At 31.6% G+C, this 17,575-nt stretch overlaps 1 protein-coding gene across 11 annotated transcripts in view; it reads left to right on the top strand.

The window, feature by feature from the left end:
* The window catches only part of LOC124536652 (dual 3',5'-cyclic-AMP and -GMP phosphodiesterase 11-like), a 220,519-nt gene that overhangs the window by 124,468 nt on the left and 78,476 nt on the right, over positions 1 to 17,575 (top strand). For all 11 annotated transcript variants that reach the window (XM_047113199.1, XM_047113191.1, XM_047113196.1 and 8 more), the window contains 2 exons: positions 7,601 to 7,717; positions 12,419 to 12,596. In XM_047113199.1, the coding sequence (XP_046969155.1) occupies positions 7,601 to 7,717; positions 12,419 to 12,596 (295 nt within the window). The remainder of the gene's footprint in view (positions 1 to 7,600; positions 7,718 to 12,418; positions 12,597 to 17,575) is intronic.

Genomic DNA, 17,575 nt, shown 5'->3' with positions numbered 1-17,575 from the left:
GCAGCTTACAGTTTAAATAAAATTTCGTTAAAAATACTGTGATTATTATTATTTTCTATCATTTAAAGGTTTGTTTTTTTATTTTAATGAAAGGTATATATATTATTATTAAAGGTATATATATATATATTATTATAAATTGATATTTGTATATCGTTACGTAAGTACCTAGTATGTTATTTTCCGATGAAAAATCTACAAAACTTCGTTCTGCATTGGAAACTGAATTACCCATTCATTGCTATTCGTTTTTTTATTCCTTGAATGGGATCTTGAAGCGCGTATTTAGAACGAACGTGCATATATCTAAGATGAATTTAATGCCTTTTATCGATCAGAATGAGATTCTCGGAAAACTAAATGATTTGATAATTTATATTATCTGTAACGCCTTATACTTATCAATTTATTTTTGTAATATATAACGAAGAGAATATTGTATATGTTATCATTTCATAGTATAAAACAAAGTCGCTTACTGCCGTCTCTTCTTATGTATGCTTAGATTTTTAAAATTACGCAACGGATTTTAATGCGATTTTTTTAATAGATAGAGTGATTCGAGAGGAAGGTTGTTGTATATAATGCATGGCCAATATAGTAAATAAATGCTGACAATTTTAGATGTTTCTAATGCGATGTAAATAAACAAATGCTGTAGTATATTTAGTATTAGCATTGCACCCGTACGAAGCTGGGTCGGGTCGCTAGTATTATTATATATGTATTATTTCCATCCACTCACTCACCAAGAAAGTGCATGTAACTAAAATATAACAATGATTTACATTGGGATATCTAGCAGGGTTAGTTTGGATACAAAAGCCCAAGTCCCCTGAACAATCCCTCTAATACCTATTAATTTTTTTTTTATGGCCAAACCCTATTACATCACTTTAGTTCTAGATAGAACCGTCCGTACCATTAACTTTATTCTAGCGCCCATATTTACGCCATTATTACGATGTTAAAAATCCTTTATTTGGTGTATATGTATAGAAATATAATAAAATTGGAGTATCTTTTTTGTAATATTAAAATAAGTGCTTTATATATTTATGTGTTCACGGTACATATACTAAAATAACATTTTTTACAATTTTGTCTCTCTGTTTGTTCCGGCAAATCTCTAGAAGGGCAGAATCGATTTTGAAGGGACTGGGAGACAGCTGATGTAATAGGCTTAGGTTACAATAATAACTATATTGTTAAATTCAAACGTGCGCAAAGTCGCGGGCACAGTTAGTTAACAATAAACCAACTAACAAATTGAGATTATTTAATCTTAAAAAATCTGTTTGTTTATCCAGTAAAACCTAGGAATTGTTGTTCGTAATTAATCCGAACGGTTCGAATCTATAAAACCTATTAGGAACAGCTGTTATTACATGTAATGCAAATATAATATGTTATGGAGTTATTAACCGTGATATTGTATAGTTGTTTTTGATTAAACATTCGTTCGTTGAACCGCGTCAAGCGGCAATTCTATTTGCTCTTCATTCAAAGGAACGTGATTGACATTTAATTTAATGTATTATTACCCGTCATACTGTTTATACGGATTTATTTCATAAATAATTTGCTATTGGTTTTGTCCCAGCTGTTATTTTACTTCATCTTTATGTACTATATGTGTGGGTCTAATCTTACAATTGAACTTTTTGTGTTTCGGTTCATAGATTAAATAAAATGTTTCATGAATAGGGTTTTTTTAGTATTTTTTACTTGTTTCTCTTACAAATATTCGGAAATACGTCTTCAAAATCTTTTAAACTTTTCTGGAAGAATAATAATAATTTAAAATCTTCTTCAGAGCGAATTGTTTAGTTTTGGTAGAGCTATAGTGGATTCGGACTAAACCATACTAGGTCTGCTAATTTGCTCTTATGAGGGAAACAGTAGTTGGTCTCGGACTGGCGTTATATCTTTCAAAAATTTACACAAACCTTTGACCCATTGACTTTCTTTAATTTTTTGCTATAGATTACTAAGATTAGAGAGTTATACTAAAATTTGTTAGAACTAAATTGTACCTAGCATTTGTATCATATATCGTGTTTCGTAAGTTTCTTTTGAGAAGTTAAGGTGAGATCGAGTTCGCTCCTCGACGCTTAACGTCACAAATTCGCTTTGATTCGAGCAGTGCTATTCTGTAAGGATTCACTTTGTGTCTCACAGCATATAATCCGACTGTTGCAGATTACAGCCTGTAATCCCAAAACATATATTAATAAAATTATTACTCGATTCTCTGAATCAGTCTTCACCATGATTGATACACCGTTAATCACAAATGACAGCAGGGTTATTCTGTGATAATTCACTTCATTTATCACGCGTGAAATTCGGAAAATTGATAATGTCTATTAACGACAACGTATTCAGTTTTTTTTATTTTCACGATTATGTTTTGTAGTGAGTTTCGAGTTTGTTCTTTCAGTTGTACGTGTATGTTCTATGTTATGATTGGAGTAGCCTTAATGGTCGTTTGTTTAGACTTGACCCCTTTGGATAATTTGAATCTTAAATAGAACGCTTCGAACACTAGCATTGTATTTTTTTTGTATATTCTTTTAATGTAGGTATTTATTTCTTTAACATTTATTTATCCATCAACTTGGACCATGTCAACATAAAACTAATTATTATTTTGTGAATTTTCAAGTAAGTGAAGTATACAAAATAAAAATGTAGTTGTAGTAGTGTAAATGTGAAAATTTTCGTTTACACTGGATTTAGTCAGTTTTGATGCTGAACTGAATGTCGTGTGTGCCACACGGATATTTTTGAAATCCTGATAGATAATCGATTTTCGAATAAAGGAAGTCGCGGGAAAATAATAAGAATCACATCGGATAAATAATTTAATAATTGCTTGTTGTGTTGAAAGTTAAAAAGATCGTAAATATTTTTTGCGTTATAAGATAGTGTTAAAGTAATTATATATAGTAGCACATATTTGTATACATTTAAACAAAGCAACATAATACTTTACTTTTGAATTTGCATATGACCTTTTGTTTTGCAACAACTTCCTCGCCGTCATAGCTCGGATTTCCTAGTTTATACCAATGCATATGTAGCGTCAATAGCGCTATGGTTAAAGGGTAGTGATGTGAAATGTCGCAGGTTCGATCTCTTAAGCTATTGTCGTCTCCACTCCTAGCACAAGTTTTAGCCTAATTTTAGGAGTAAATAGAAATATTAATAATTGCTTAAAAGGGGGAACTGCTACTGTTCTTTGCATACATAGACAACTAGCTCGATCGACCCGCGCGAAATTAATAAAAAATAGGTACGGACTTTCATAAAATTCATTGTCAGAGGATGTCTACACCCTATAAGGAACGTGTCTGCCAAAATTTAAGTTGGTAGGTGTTATAGTTTCCGAGATTTCGTGATTAATCAGTGGCATTTCGCTTTTATGTATATAGATTATCATGTATCGCTCCACTGGGATCAGTCCATTATCGCTGACAAACACATTGTAGCCAATAATCCTGGCATAGGGTGAATAATGGGTGATTTATCACTGTGCAAAGCAAATTGTTGACGTCGTTGTAGAACCTTGTAAAAGCAGAACGATCAATGATCTTATCCTATGTGATTGGTGTGATGGGTATGACTTTGGACCAACAATTATGCTATTAAGAATCTCACTACGTATATCTTTCAGTTACTATTATTATTTATTATTAAAACATAACCTTCATAGTTGAGTAGTGTGTACACCGGATTTCATGGTGACTCCACTTCGAGTTCCGGGTTCGATTCCCGGCCGATTCGATATAAAAAAAGTTCATTAGTTTTCTATATTGTCCTGGGTTTGGGTGTTTGTGGTACCATCGTTACTTCTGATTTCCATAGCACAAGTGCTTTAGCTACTTACATTGGGATCATAGTAATCTATCTATATGATGTTGTCCAATATTTATCTTTATTTATACTTACTTTTACATATTTAAATTCTCTCGTATGCACTTTTGTATCGTAATGTATGCACCATGAATGAAAGTAAAACTGTAACCGGTTTTGGTATGTCGGTGACATTATTTTGGACGCCAAACTGATTGACCGAAACGGTTATCAGGTCTTGTTTGTTTTTGACGAATTGTAACGACTGTTCGCGTGGGCATTGATCGTTGAAGTAATAATAAGGTGTCGGTTAATCCTGTAAGAAATATTTTAAAATACTTTTAAAAATCGAACACAAAAATTAAAAAAACAAGTTATATTGGCTTCTGTACCAAAAATAGTGCAATAATTTTGTCGTAACAATTTAAGTTTTAATTTTAATTATTTAATAAACCTTTCTCCCAGTCAGATATTCAGTACCTCGAGTTACATTGTTTTCTTTATAAAATATTTATATATTTGCTGCGAAACCATACATATAATACATACACGTATTGTATTGAGTGAGAACCTCGCCCATGATTAAATACAATAATATCGCTAAACCAATGATGAGTATATTGTATGTTCGATTTAATAATCATATATATTACTATTATAAATTCGAAAGTGGTTTTGTCTATCTGTCTGTCTGTTACGATCGAACTACTGAACTGAATTTAATGAAAGTTTGTATGGGACAAGCCCTGAATGCACTAGAAGCTCTGTATCATGAAGCAATGTCAACTAGTAGGGGTATAAATTTTAACGAATTTATAAGTTAGTACAACTAGTTGGGGAGATAAAACGAATACGTAAGTTAGTAAAGTTAAAATTGTATATATCTACATATATAAATAAAATAAAAAAAATCGTAACAGTCGAAATCAACGGTTAATCCTATTATTGAGACCGTCCTACGTACGCAAACAGACATACACAATAAGGAAACAGGCTTAAATGAGCTTAGCGACGATAATAACAAGACAAGACAATCTCGTAAACTTTATAATAAATACTATTGTGACCGGTCGAAACTGCCTCCCGGCGGAACTCGGCAGACTACGGTTGGTTTACAATGAAACTATTGTTCTTAGTTGTTCCGATGTGTAAATTGTGCTCGTAAAATCTTGGACGCTTTTTATTAATGCCATTTTAAACAAGCTAAGGAATTAATAATAAATCTTTATGTCTCCTCCTACAAACAAGACATCGTTTTACATCATAAATGTCAACGGAATGAATGTTTTTCGGAACCTGGTGCCTCACCTAGACCTTACAGATCACTAATTAGATTTACTTGGTGATAGGGTCTTGTGCAAACCCTTATGAAGTATCGTATATTGTATAGCCAAACAGCAATAGTTGGTACTTTTGTGTTACGGTTTGGAGAGTGAGTAAGCCAGTGTAACTATAGGCATAAGCGACACAACGTCTTAGTTAACAGGGTTAGAAGGGCATGGTGATCTAAGGAAATGTTAATATTTCCACCAACCCGCATTGTAACAGCGTGGTGGAATATATTCCAAACCAAACTTACAGGCTGTTACTGTTACTCACTTTTTTCTAATATTTCTTACAGCTCCTATGTCTAAGGGTGATTTAAGTTTGTATTTCAAATTTTGGAGCAACAAAAGAGCATCTATTGAATTTCTCTCCATTTTATTCTTGATCTACGTTCTGAAATCATGGTGCGTTCCAGACAATTCTGTAAAATGACTTGAAAAGTAAATCGACGGCTGTAAAAGTCTTCTGGAATAAAGTATATTTTCGTTTCGGAAGAGCTGTAATCATATTATATGTTTTTATTCCATTTCAATGTGTCCCTAGTATTGTTGGTTTCGAAAACTTTTTTGGCGGACGCTTGCAAAACTATAACATATGTACCAGCACTTCAAGTGAGATTTATAGATTTAGAAAAAAGTTTACGCAATGGTTATTCACGTCGTATATATTTGAAACTAAATATAAAACAGTACTTTTTCAATTTATAAATTGAAAGCCTGTGACGATTTATAGTTTAATACGTCACAATGTTCCACTGCGAAATTATTTCCAACAAATTTGACGAGGAGATATTTGTTTTCATTTAGATCTCGAAATAAATTGTAAACATTAACTTTGCTCAATCTTCGACAACTGACAAATCTTCGATTGACATGTACATATGCTTCAACTAATAACAATAGATTTTGATCGTTGATACTCTAACCCAAGTTTCAAGTACGAGTAAAATTTGTTAGTTTATTGTTTCGAACGCATAAATCTTTTGTTTGCTATCAAACTATAATAACAAATATTTTTCCAAATTTGTGCAATTCATTCATATCCTGAAAACTTTCTATGTAATGATAAAAAATTTCAACCGTATTTATGTTTCATCCATAAAAGTGTGTTCGTTCTTGCCTTGCTGACGCTGTGATGAAAAATATGCTAATGTATTGCTTCCTCTGGTACTTTCTTGGTTCATGTTTTTATTACTATGTGAAGATATATCAAACGTCGACGCCAATATTCTAAGCGGAATTCGATTGCAAACACTATTTCGTAAAGTTTTTTGGATCGTGTCGCTGAGTAATTCCTGACCGAGTGAACACGTGTTGCCCTGTTTTTACATAATGTAAAGGTCTCTATAAATAGTATAAAGCGAAGTCGCTTTATGTTTATATCTGTGTCTCTCCTATTTTTTCCGAAGAAATATTCTGCAATTCATTATCAATTCTTATCCAGATCCTTTTGCTAGTAACTTTGGTCGCTTAATAAAGACATAATTCGCTTTTAAACTCTAAAATTAGATTTAATATAAAAGAACAACGTTTCCAAATTTTGCACAACGAAAAAAAACCTTTCGCCGGAAAATGGGTGGTATTTGGTTGTAAAAATAAAATGTTGTAGCAGTTTGTTGGTTAAAATTATCCGAAATTGAATTGGTAAGGCGTGAACAAATTTTGATCAATGTTTCATAATATTTTTTTTATTTGTATTTCTCAATTATTACATGTTATATGAACTAATAAATAAATAAAAATCGTTACGTAAATATATACTCTTCTTAATATTTCCTTACTAAGCGCTTAAATAAATTCTTGTTTACATCCATGTAAGAAGAATTTCGATCGCTACTTATGTATACAATTAAATCCCCACAGGCGATATACTGACCGACAAAAACTAATAAGAAATTGAAGTAAATATTTTGTGCCTTAATTTACATTCCTTCGTGTCAAACGGAATATTATAAAGTCAAAATAATGCTATTGTAATAGGTCATTGATTCATCAATCTTCGTACAGTGATTTCATTTTGTTTTTACACTAGGAAGCTTATATAAAAATAGAGAGATATGTTGGGTGGTAAAAATGACAATCACTTTAAATAAATAAAAAAAATAATTAAATCTAAAATATATTTGATAGCGTGATTATGTTCCAAAGCTCTCCTCTAAATAAAAATATTTTTTAAAGTTTCAACACCATGCTACTTCAGTGTAGGTTGGTGGATTTTATATCTATACTACCGATAAAATAAAGATAAATTACGGACCCAAATTTGAGTTTTTGTCTTCGGTTAAGAACTACTTTTTCTTAACACTAAAAAATGTCGGCTTCGTCTAAAAAACTATATGATCAATCAAAAGTTGTGAAGGACCCGGTTTGCGGATTTCAACAGCACCATTGAGGTCTAATATTTTGTTTTGTTTTAGGAAGGCGACGCGACAAGTTGTGGATGCATGGTTAGTGTCGCATGCCACTCCGCCTAGCGCCGAACTCGCGTCCCCGTCTAGAGCGGGTTCCGGGTCAGGCGCTACTACACCAGTCAGGTACAAAATCATATTAAAACTATTCGAATAAGAAAGAAAACTGTATTAGGAATTCCATTAATGTTAAATGAAAATTTTAATTAAAATTCAACTTTACCTAAGGTAAGTTCGGAACGAGGAATATTAAGGAGAATTTTTTTAAGAACTCTAACTTCAACTAATGCTATTGTGTTGCTACGATAAAAAAGGCAAGCTTAGTTGATCCGAATTAAGTTGGTAATTGCCTATTAATAGCTCATAACTTGTTAAGGGACCCTTCTGTTTGTGCGGCGGGCACATTCATATAATTGACTTAATCGCATTTATGAAATTGCTTTTGTTGTACATAAATTACAACATTAAATTGTTGTACGAGTATGTCTATAAAGTGGGCTTATATATTGACATTACTTGTGGCAACCGCCTCTTTAGGCTCGCTGATAGCTTTTGCGAATGCAGCTATTGCGGTTGCTAGTTCGAATCCTGAGTGGGTCCTGAGTCATTATAAATAGATGATTTTTATCAATAGATTCTTAGAAGTCAGTTGGTTGTATTGATTGATAGCAGTATTTCTTGCCTCGTTCAGTATTATTATTGTGAGGGCTTTGTTGTAATTTTTTTCGAGCACGGTATATCTAATACCTAGTGGGCTAGTCGCTTTGAGGATTATGTTATGTACATGATGAGTCGTCGGTCAGGACGACTCCACATACGGTCGGTTAGTTCCATTTCGCAGTAATATTCACTCACACATCATATTAAATCTCGTTATAACGATACTGTTAATTAATTCTCCCAGAATCCAATTCATAACAAAAAAGTTCGTAGAACTTAAAACTATTTATTATTTTTTGTTTTTGTTTTGAGAGTAAAACATCTGTACGTCTGTCGTTATTTATAATATCTACCCCAATCATTTCGAAGGCACATATAATTTATAGTAGCACATTATTGGAGCGTCAATAATTCGCCTTATCCTAGTCGCCCGACCTGCTCTTGTAGCCTTCATCAATCTTATGTCACCCCACTATACCTATTGGTATACAGCGAGGGTCGCCATGTTCTACGTTGACAGTTCCCGGACGTTTTAAAATATTACCTATTTAGCATATTTAGTCGTATGTAAATTTTACTTGTTGAGTAAAAAGGCATTTTGTAACTTTGTTGTTTTTTAATTCTTAATCCTTTTACTTTCGTCGGTTTACAAAAAATATATTCTAATTTATTCGTATTTTATATAACTCTCGAAAAAAGTAAATTACTAAATTAATTTATCGCTCTGATCCAAAGTCGGTCTCAAGGGAGATCGAATGAGAAGATGAAGTAAAAGTAAAAATCTTTATTAAATTTCAAAGCGTTACACTTTGGAATTGCCAGAATATTTTGCACTTAACGAGAATGGGAGTAACTAAGATGTATTTATATTGGGTGATTGGATGTTGGGTAGAAATGTGATTTCGAGCTCGGCGGTGAAGGAAAACGTCTTGAGGAAACCAGCACGTGACGAAATTTTACAAAATGTCAAATTTAAAATTTCAAAATGTCAAGGATTTAATCAAGTTATTAATTTTTTTATGCCGACAAGACATAAAGAGATACAATTAAAATTAATTTATTATTTGTTACATATGACGCCTTCAATTAATATATGTAAGTATAAAACATAATTATATGTATCAAAGTATACTTTATTCCAGAAGGTTATGCGATCAGTTTAAATATTCATTTTAAAATGTAAATAAATCTATCAATCAATTACTATCTCCTATTATTAATAGTTTCTCATTAACGATCAAGTTTAAAGTTCTCTTTAATTTGAAAATATAGCCTATGTCATATGATTCCACCAGTTTCACCCCAATGTCCCATATTTGCTAACCTACAAACTGGACACCGTACTCACCATGCCGCCCATGCCCAGTTCAAATAGATTGCGAACCTCCCTTGCAAATACGATGAAGTATTTTTGAAATACAAACTGAATATTTCAATTCACATATCTGCTTTTTAGTTTGCATTCGATAGACAGCTATATTTTTTGTATGTCGTCCTTAGAAACATTAAACAAAATCCACGTATTAAAGATAGACACACTCAGAATTTTGGTTTTCTAGTAGATGTATATTTGTGTGTGTGCGTGTTATTGTTCTTTTGTTTCGTAGATCTCGAGTTCGAATGAGTTGCTTTGCAACATAAGTTTTTTTACTATAAAGTATTATTCAACGATGGTTGATTATTATGACTAAGTCAATAAAGTCGTATTAAACACTTGCCATCTGATAGTGAATGCTCACTATTGCTCATAGACAAGGGCATCACCAATCTTTACATTAATACTCACCCTTCAAACCGGAACACAACAATACTGGGTACAGCTTTTTAGCAGTGAAATATGCTGAAGAGTGGAGATGGTGAAGAGATCTACCCAGACGTTTTTGCATAACCACTTACCACCAAGAAAATAGGATTAAGGGATTTTGTCTATAGTTAAAACTGACATATATTTTCTTTGTTTTAGATGATTAGGGCCGGATAAAGTCAACCATTGATTGTGAATAAGCGTTTTTCTATTTCAAAGTTAAAATGATCATCAAAAATGTTTACTACTACTTCCTCGCTCTTAACAATATTTAATTTTATAATCGACCTAAGGATGCGTAAAGTATTATTAAAAGTTTCAATGATGTGCTTCATTTGAATGTGTCTGTAGAAAAGGAAACACTCGCTTTGTAGTCTGAGATAACTTGGCGTCAGTCTGGTGAGCTTAAGTAAGATATAAGTTTGAAATCTACAATAAAAAACCCCTTGGCATCGTATTACGGAATGTCTTTTGAGGTGCGAAAATTCAACGAAGTAAATTTTTACCTTTTATTCGTTATCTTAAAAGTTTGCTAAAGAAATTTGGACACTGATCTTCTTCACTTGATAAATTATTTTCTTAACGTCCGACTATTTGTTTGTCTGCGTTTTAATGGTCTTTTATTTCCATTGGATTTAATCCTTACAAGATTCTATGTTACTTTGAATTCTATGAAGATATATTTATCTTCATACAACTACTTCAACAGTTTTAAAATAAGTCGACGTAATTGTACATTGACTTTTATATGTTTATTCTCAAAAAATATAACTTGATCAGTCATAGTATAATGATAATCGCGTAAATGTTGAAATTGGAATTTTACGATAACTTATAATAATGAGGTATTTAAAAAGAGTGAAAAAATATGTATAATAAAGTTGTAAATAGTACCTATTTACAACTTTATAAAATTATTGATTTGATTAATTGTATTTTATCTTGCAATGCTCTTTTAAATTGCAACCAAAACATAAATTTGAAAGCATGAAAATTATATATCAACTAATAACAGTAAATTGCGATGTTTTATTTATTATAAACTGATAATTTTGACTTATAATCTTTTGCAGTAACAGCAGCGTTGCCATAGGAAATATTTAATAATATCATATATATTATTTGGTTTAAAACGCTTAATATTATTGTTTCACAACCGGACGGCAGTAGATTATACAGTTGCGTTTTGTATTATCTCGAATCTAATATATTTCGTCCACGGAACATAATTTAGCGTGAAATTGTAATTAGCATATTATTCAGTAATTTCTCTGATTTATACTTGATTTTATTTGATGTGGAAGTACTTTATATATTCGTATAATTTTATTGATTTCCTTAGCACAAAAATGTATTATTGAAAAAGGAATCGAAAGTTACAGAAATATACAGTCTATAAATTCCGCATTAAAATGAAATGGCATAATGTAATGTAGATAGTCTCGACTTGCGGATTCAGGGAATCTGTACCGAAGTCAATCCGTAGGTATTCGCTGGGTATACATCGCTATATAAAAACGTTATTTTTTTTTACACGTTGCATAATTATGATCTATTTATAATTCGTATTACAGTATGGAATTGGCACTCATATTCAATTATAGCTCGCGTTTGCGATGCGAAGCGTTGACAACGATCAGTCACGAGTTGAATACAACACTAGTTCTATATATCGAGTTTTTGTTTTTGGCAAGTTTTTATATAATTAGGTTAAAAAAATATTTTCCGCTGCGTGGTTGTCTGATCTTTAATGACTAAATATCTTGAAGGTAAGATTTGTGTCTTACTCCTCATTTTATTCTCTACATTAGAAAACAACATATACAACTTATTCTTGTTTCTTCAAGGGATTTGACAGTTCAGTCTATTTCTTAGCTGGTGTGTGTGAAAGTAATAAAAAATAAAAATGAATGCACCAAAAATTTGAATTTACGACATTATTAATTTCCCGTTAAAAAGTTATTACATGAATATTGGTGGATTACAAAACTATATATGTTGACATGTATGGAGGAAGCGACACGTCTGATATACATTCAAATACTGAGATAGGAAATAATAAATCTATGATAAAATATTGATATGTTGGAAACGTCTAATAAATGTATACACTTAGGTAATTAATATTTATTTCAAATTTATTTATCACATAAATTTTGCATGGTACGAAAGCGGTCTTAATGTGATCCAGGCATTCTCTGTCAGTCAACCTTTATGCTAACAATGATTTAAGATGGCGGAAAATGTTTAAAAATACATAAATCAATTATAATAATAAAAGTTCACAATTATTATATTTCTATGTCCATGATTAAAATCTGGTATTACTTATTCAAACTTAAAACTCTACGCTTTTTTGACAGGAAGATCTCAGCGCACGAGTTTGAGCGCGGCGGTCTTCTTAAGCCGTTGGTGACGACCGTCGACGGCACTCCCACCTTCCTCGGCGACCAGCCACCACACGCCACACCGTCGCGGCCGCAGCGACGGTCGCGGCATGAGCTACGGCAGTTGGATGAAAAGGAACTCATTTTTGAATTAGTAAGTGTTTTATACTATTAATCTCAATAAGGTAATCAATATAAAGTAAGGTAAGGAAAATAGTAGTTATTTTCCAATACATAAGTAAATTAAATAAATTGCCAAGATACAAAGGTATTGACTCTTTATGTCAATGAACTTATGAAAGTAATAAACAATTTGTGAAACATAAATGAAAATAAATTTCATTTAAAACGTTTCATTGGTCTTCTGCTCTATTTTAATTTATAATTAATTATTGTTATAAAAATAAACCAGTAGATAATAACTTTAAAAATAAAATTTACGTAACAGAATACCCGACTCAAAATCTGCAAATTTAATTTACGTTCTGCTTGTAACGAATAGGAATTTGTAAATAAATATATTTCATTTAAATCAATCGTAAAAGTAGTGGGTTGTTTTTCTTTTGTTTACAGGATTATTTATTCAATAATTTATTATTTTATACTGAGTTTACTGAGCCGGTTCTTCTCAGGTCAGTGTGTATTCTTTTCCGAAAAGATGGTACTGCTTTATTTGACCATCAATAAGTTAGAGTAATGCTTCTATTGAATTAAAAAGTTTGAGTTTGAGATTTTACATTTTTTGATGGAAATAATATATTTCTGTTACCTAACGCGGTCTTCAGCGCCATGCAGGTACACAAAACCCTTTTGTCTTATTTTTAAATGGACTGCTGTTAAAAGTCTTTTCGTGTAGAAAATTCCGATTGCTCGGTTTCATCCAGTCGTATTTTCAATTTGTAATTTTTTTTTATCAGTTTTTCAGATTCAAATAATTTTGTACATACGAAATTATTTTAGAGGTTAAATAACACTTAAACTATGTCTGCATATGTATATAAAAGAAATAGTATTATAAAGATATAAAATGTTCTAGTTCGTATGTAAGAGATAATCTCAAGAACCAAATTGTAGAAAATTATATTCAGGCTTAGTACCATGGGGTACAAATTATGTTTATATCATATAATTTTCTTAATTAATAAAATCACCAATGTAAAGCTAAGGCAGTTGCTAGTTTTAAACGAACAAGAGAATATAATTGAAAATATTATTAACACTTTTGCGAAAATACGTTTGTAAATAATACATAAACTAAAAGGGTAGTATATAATTAAAACATAATACATAATTGTTCCATTTAATACAAGTAATGTATAAATAACTTGGAATAAGCAAACCGTTTCCACAGTGTACTAGACTGTTTAATATAATTGTGTACAATCATAATATTGGAGCAACAAAAATTATTCCACTATCTTGTCTAGACTATAAGAGCAACGCTGAAGATATTGTCCTAGTTTTCTATATTAAAATCAACATCAGTTTAATTTACTTAATTATTTGAAAGAAACGCTCAGTGGATAAACGTGGTTCGTAATTGAAGCTTACGGATTCAAACCCGGACACGGTCACCATTATTAATGCTTAATTTGTGTTTTGTTACTGTGTCGTATTGGGTACTGAAGGAAAGGATCGCTAGCAAATTGGCAGTATGGGTGCATATTTCTTAGCCCAGCGGTGGGATGAATCAAATGTTAAACAAGAAGAAAACGAATAATACAAGTACAGTTTACAGTACACAGTTTTAATAATGAGTTTTAGAATGTAGTGGACGAATCGTAAAGTATTGCTCGATATTTTCTTAACAATTTTATTATATTCAGCATAACCTTAAAGTAGGCTTATTGAGTATATTAGTTTTCCGATCGTGTAACGGTATACAAAATATGAGGATGACTAAATGACTAAAAGACTGAATAAAAGCCGCCATATTCAATTTTATATTGTGAAAAGATATATTAATACTTATAATATTTATTAATATATGTTTAATAAGTTTATAATATATATAAATGAAAAACGATTTGTAACACGCTGTACGATATTAAAACTCATAATAACAGTCGGATAGGGAGAGAAAATATTTTTTCTTTGATATCAAAAGCTTATAACGTTTGCTTGTGGCAAATAAATTGCAAGTTTTTTTTCTTTCATTCTCTCTTCTATCGCGCAACTTATCATCGTAATATCGCGCAAATGCGAGCACTATTCAATTGCTAATAATATATTTGATAAATAATTACGTATCTTTAATAATAACTTGTATAAATTATATGAAACATCTAAAATAATCGATAATCTTGAACTGTTCAATGCTAACTTTTCTTGGTGGTAGGGCTACGTCGGGTATTCTAACGTGAAACAGATGTACTTAAAATTGCTGTGTTCCGGTTTGAAGGATGAGTGAGCCTGTGTAACTAGAGACTTAGGGTACATAATGTCTTAGTTCCCAAAGTCCATGGCGATGGACAGAAGGAAAAGTTGATATTTCTTACGGTACCGATGTCTATGGGCGGTAGTGAACACATACCATCAGGCGGCACATTTAATCATTTAGTCACGGATATATTGAACACATGTTTTTTCTATTGGTAATAATACTAAAGCTATTAATACCAGACAAAATATATCGAACGATTTTTATTTATATATAATATAGGTACAGATGTTTTCTGTTTTTTTTTTTCTGTGATCAATGCCTATATTAACTTCATATAATTTATTTAAAATTAATGTACTTATATTTTATAAATTTAAAAATTATACTAAAGGTGTGGGAATATCACAAGTAATCTGAAATATCGGCCCGCCGGCTACATAGGAGGTCCTTAGAGCGTTTTCACATTATGCGATCCGATGTCTGTGTCAGACGACGATAGCTGACACCATGTGCTATTTTCACACATTCCCGACAAAATCGGCCGTTTGCTCCATAGCTTTGTGCGGCAAGGTCATAACAGCATACTATAATAATAAAACTTAATAAACTATGTGTGTTATATCACGTAAAAAGAAAACTGTACAGAGAAACAATGGTGCATTGCGCCCACAGAAGCAATTTAAAACACGTATTATGTCAATGAACTTATGAAGGTAATAAACAATTTGTGAAACTTATGAAAATAAACTTCTATAACTTTTGTTTAAAACGTTTCATTGATCTTCTATTCTATTTTTAATTTAAAATGACTTTAAGACCGACAAATCACGGGCATCCGATGGTACCGCCAATACATCTGTGTCGGATAATGTGAAAACTCTCTTACGATCAATGTAAAGTTCCCTTGTGTACGCTCAAATTTCTGGCGGGATCTCAGTACTGGAAACCGGTTTTCAAGGTCAGTAGGGCCAAATGCAATAAAACATCTGCCTAGTACATTAACGGAATGACTGTAGTCTTCTGTGGCAGTTGTAACATCTGAACCGCCTCAGGTATATAATTGTTCGTACGACGAAATATTTTTTCAATATGAACGATGTATTCGTGTTACTACTTGAGTCTTTGTTTAGATTACAAATTAGATTTATTGTTATTCCAGCTGTTTTAACCTTAAAATATATAATTTATAATAGATATATATGAATGATGAGGTAGTCAGTTTCCCAGTCCTCCTATCTATGGCATAAAAAATAAAGAAACATTAATTGCTTTCTTAGAATTGAGGAAACAAATCTTGACGTACTTTGAGGAAAAATATCATTTATGTACATAATATATTCTTAGTCCTAATGTTTAAATCGATATCTGTACACAATAAATAAAAGAAACTTCTAATACTTATGTTTTAATATAAATTATTTTAAACGAAATAAATATTGACACTACGGTAATATATACTGTATAACAAAATTTGAATTCACGAATTTATGTAAATTTATTTGCTTATAAGAAAAAACATGCACAATATCAATACTATTCTATAAATTACATGACACGTGTCTGGGTATCACGATAACAGCTATTTAACTACTGGGATGGGAAACGTTTAATGTTTACATGTGTACCAATTTAGGCCTCTGAACCGGGGGTCAAGTGATAAGATGACGGGCCGGGCGCGATAGTGAAACGCACACAGCACCACCCACGGTCCGTTGGAAACACCCTCACTAGGAAACGATTTTATGAAGCTAGCAATATTTTCATTTCGAGATTATCTACGCCTGAATTTTTCTCGGTCACATTCTTATCAAATTGTTCTCTTACCTTGTATGTGACTAATTGAATTGAGAAGACACTATTTGTACTACATTTTCTGCGCAGATTGACATTTTATTCCTCTTTGCCTATTCCCAATTAAAATTGACTATTCCCGAACTTGGTCAGGGCTTCTGCTCAATAAAACAAAGTCAAAATATTGATAACTTTATCGAGGTCAATGAATAAAATATATATTATTTATTTTACTATAACCCTTCAAAAATCAACAATGTAAAATGAAAAACGTATTTATAAGTGCCGTATGTACGTTTTTTAATAAGCAGTATTTTAACTCGACTTTAATAACCTCATCGTAAAAAGTAGTATTAAAGTCTTCCAATACAATGATGCGGACTATATCGGTAAAGATGGAATTAACGATTATTATAAAGAGAAAAAAGAATATCGATATTTTTCTCTCACGCAAACAATCGAGTAGGTTGATGATAAAATTTGTTTAAGGTTACGGTGTCGTTGACTGCATGTTTTGTAATCGTTAACTTAGCACGATCGTGTTAACGTGAATATATAAATAAATAATTTGAATTTATTTCCTTACAATAAATTATCACATGAGTACGTAAATATCTCGTTTTGAAGGCGGGTCTCCTCATGATTAAATTGTACGATAATTCCAAAAATAAATCGACCCTAAATTTGAATTTCGAATGATAACTTCAACTTTTTTCCCATGTTGTCAATTATTGTAGTTAATGTACATTTTATTCGTTACCAAAGTAATATGTGCCGAGATAGTTGGAACAATGAATATTAATCGAAGATTGCAAATTCACACTCAAGCAAACATCGCTGAATTTGCATGTGTATAATTTAGGTGTGTAATTTATTTAATGATCGAGGCTAAATTATAGCATGGTGAAGAAACCTCTTTTTTTATTTTATTTCTGGAAAAAAGCTTTACGCGCTTCCTC

The sequence above is a fragment of the Vanessa cardui genome, chromosome 17, assembly GCF_905220365.1.
Source record: "Vanessa cardui chromosome 17, ilVanCard2.1, whole genome shotgun sequence".
Lineage (NCBI taxonomy): Eukaryota > Metazoa > Arthropoda > Insecta > Lepidoptera > Nymphalidae > Vanessa > Vanessa cardui.
This window is presented reverse-complemented; position numbering and strand designations above follow the sequence as displayed.